This window comes from Alosa pseudoharengus, unplaced genomic scaffold, assembly GCF_046254945.1.
Source record: "Alosa pseudoharengus isolate Yale_2024_CS ecotype anadromous, Long Island Sound unplaced genomic scaffold, YU_APseudo_1.1 YU_APseudo_1.1_scf_7, whole genome shotgun sequence".
Lineage (NCBI taxonomy): Eukaryota > Metazoa > Chordata > Actinopteri > Clupeiformes > Clupeidae > Alosa > Alosa pseudoharengus.
In genome coordinates, this window is record NW_027468859.1 from 4,347,121 (window position 1) to 4,349,620 (window position 2,500).

Below are 2,500 nucleotides of genomic sequence, written 5' to 3' on the forward strand. Positions count from 1 at the left end.
CAGCACTTCACAGGATCACATGTTACCTTAGTGACGTTTCATAACAAAGATGTTGCTGACATTTGCCGGTTTGGGAATTTTCATTTTAAGTGTGTTGCTTTTCACACGGCCACGGCACTGGAGACGGCTGCCTGATTCCACATTCTTTCAAACTCTTGTTTTACAAGCTGGTCGTGTGTCGTGCAGTTGTTTACCTTTGTAATTTTCGGATTTCCCTATGCTCTCTGCGGTAAACGTCACAACCCTTTGGTAATTCCCTTTAGTGAAGTCTGCACTGATGCAGACTCACGGAAAGAGCTTGGTAAGTGTGTACTCAAACCCTCACACCTTTGAAATGCAACATTGGGACAGCCCTAAGCCCTTACTAATTTCGTGAGAACACGCAGCAAAGTCTGTGAGTCCGGACTTTGGGATTGGGCCAAAAACTGCACAGCACTGTAAGTCAATCGGTATTAAATCATCTATTGACTAAATGTAAATTCTGCTAAAGGCCTCCTCCCCTCCTGGGCCTGTCATAAGCCTGTATATGGCCTATATATTAGAGCTTGGGCCCTGTGAAGTGCTTTGAGACAATGAGAATAGTCTATGGTGCTGTTAATAAATATTAAATGAATGAATGAATGAATGTATGTATGAATGAACGAATGAACGAACGAACAATGCTATGGCAATGTTAATGATGCTAATTATAAATGAATGAATGAATGATTGACAAATGTTAGTGATATAGTATGAATGAATGAATAAAAAATGACTTGTTTATGGTGATCCTGTACATTGCACTTTGGTAGCACATTTCACTTTTCACCACTGGTTGGATCAAAATTTGCATGGGCAACATTGGTGAAGTTCCTGTACATTGTGCATGACTGGTTAAAACGGAATAGAACTGAACTGTGCTTTACCAGGCTCCAGTCTGACACGTAGTAGCTGATGTGCTGGTGGCAGGATGGCCTCTGGCACGTCTTCACTTCCTCTGGCCGAGGCAGTCCAGCACAGGCCGACTCCGGCAGCCTCTCGCCATGGCCGCCCACGCAGTAGACCTCCCGCTGTTGGGTGCCCTGTCCACACGAGGACGAGCACTGGGGAGACATACGCACAATGGTGGACTGGCCAGAGTGTGTGGGTGTTAGTGAGGGAGCTTCAGTAGTTGCAGGGGGTTAAAGGTACAGTCCTTGATTCTGAGGAAGGATTTGTTGACATTTCAGCCCAATAGTTAGTTAAGTTGGATGTGTCTCCACACTGAGAAAGTCCAGACTTTTCTACAAAAGCTGGAGTCATTAATGAGCACGCACACACACACACACACACACACACACACACACACACACACACACACATACGCACACATACACACACACACACACACACACACACAATTGATAATTATGGCCGTGAAGAGCAATCCGCTGAATTTGACAAAAAGGTGCATTAGAACAGAATCGAGGATTGTAGCTGCAAGGTGATGATACATGGGACAGCATTTTGAACAGTGTTGCTGTGCAACCGCATGGGCGATTCCTAGCACTCTGATTTGATGATTGATTAAATTCCTTCAGATAAAAAAAAATGTCTGATAACAATGGGAAAGTGCCTGGACTTGCTCTGTAACACTTTCCAACAGCATTGTTCAAAAGCTGGGCTGTATCACCACCTCTGTGAGTATGTGAATACCATTGCTGTTAGTGGGATATTGTGGCAACTCCTGGACACATGCACAATTACTATAATAAAGTACTAATAAAGTATACTCATAATCATATACGGTATATACTCATTTTATATACAGTATATACTCATTTTATATACAGTATATACTAATTTTTTTAATGTTCGCAAAATGATAATGATATTGTAGAACAGCCTTTGAGCTTTTTAAGAAGAAAAAAAAAACATATTTTTTCCATTTTTGGTATTGGTATTCTGTTGTCAGTCAGAAAACATAAAACGTTATGATGACATTTGCCCAGGGGTGCACAATAATGTGCATATTAATGTCATTACCGGTAGACTGATTACATAAATACAATGTTATATGGTGCAGTAAATTCATTAAGACATTATGGTGAGTTATTTGTGTCACAACATCCAGTTACAGTATACTGTAGGTTATGAATAAGATAAATAGCTGAAGTATTGTGTACAGCTTTTAGATTAATATAGTAGTAGAAGAAGTAGTTTATAATTAACATATTAATAGTTATTATTATTAAATCACATGTTAAGGACAAATAAATCAACTGATTAACTAAGCCAAAGTTAGTTCCAGAAGTTGCTAAGTGTGTGCACACTTAAACTTACATGCTTTTGACGGGGTAGTTAATACAGACAGATTAAGTCTTCAAAAATAGTTTGGCTCTCATCGGCATTAAGAGCTATCCTGTCATGTGTTCTTAGGGAAGTTGGCGCTGGTGGAATTTGCTGTATAGTGGTGCACTGTGGTAGTAAGCCATATGGTGGTGCTGTTGGCAATTTGGTGTGTTGTATGGTGGCAGTTATG

General features: G+C 40.4%; 1 protein-coding gene across 1 annotated transcript in view; it reads right to left on the reverse strand.

The window, feature by feature from the left end:
• Nucleotides 1–2,500, reverse strand: part of paplnb (papilin b, proteoglycan-like sulfated glycoprotein) — a 12,198-nt gene that overhangs the window by 3,722 nt on the left and 5,976 nt on the right. The window contains exon 9 of the mRNA XM_076273177.1: nucleotides 906–1,082. Coding sequence (XP_076129292.1) covers nucleotides 906–1,082 — 177 coding nt within the window. The remainder of the gene's footprint in view (nucleotides 1–905; nucleotides 1,083–2,500) is intronic.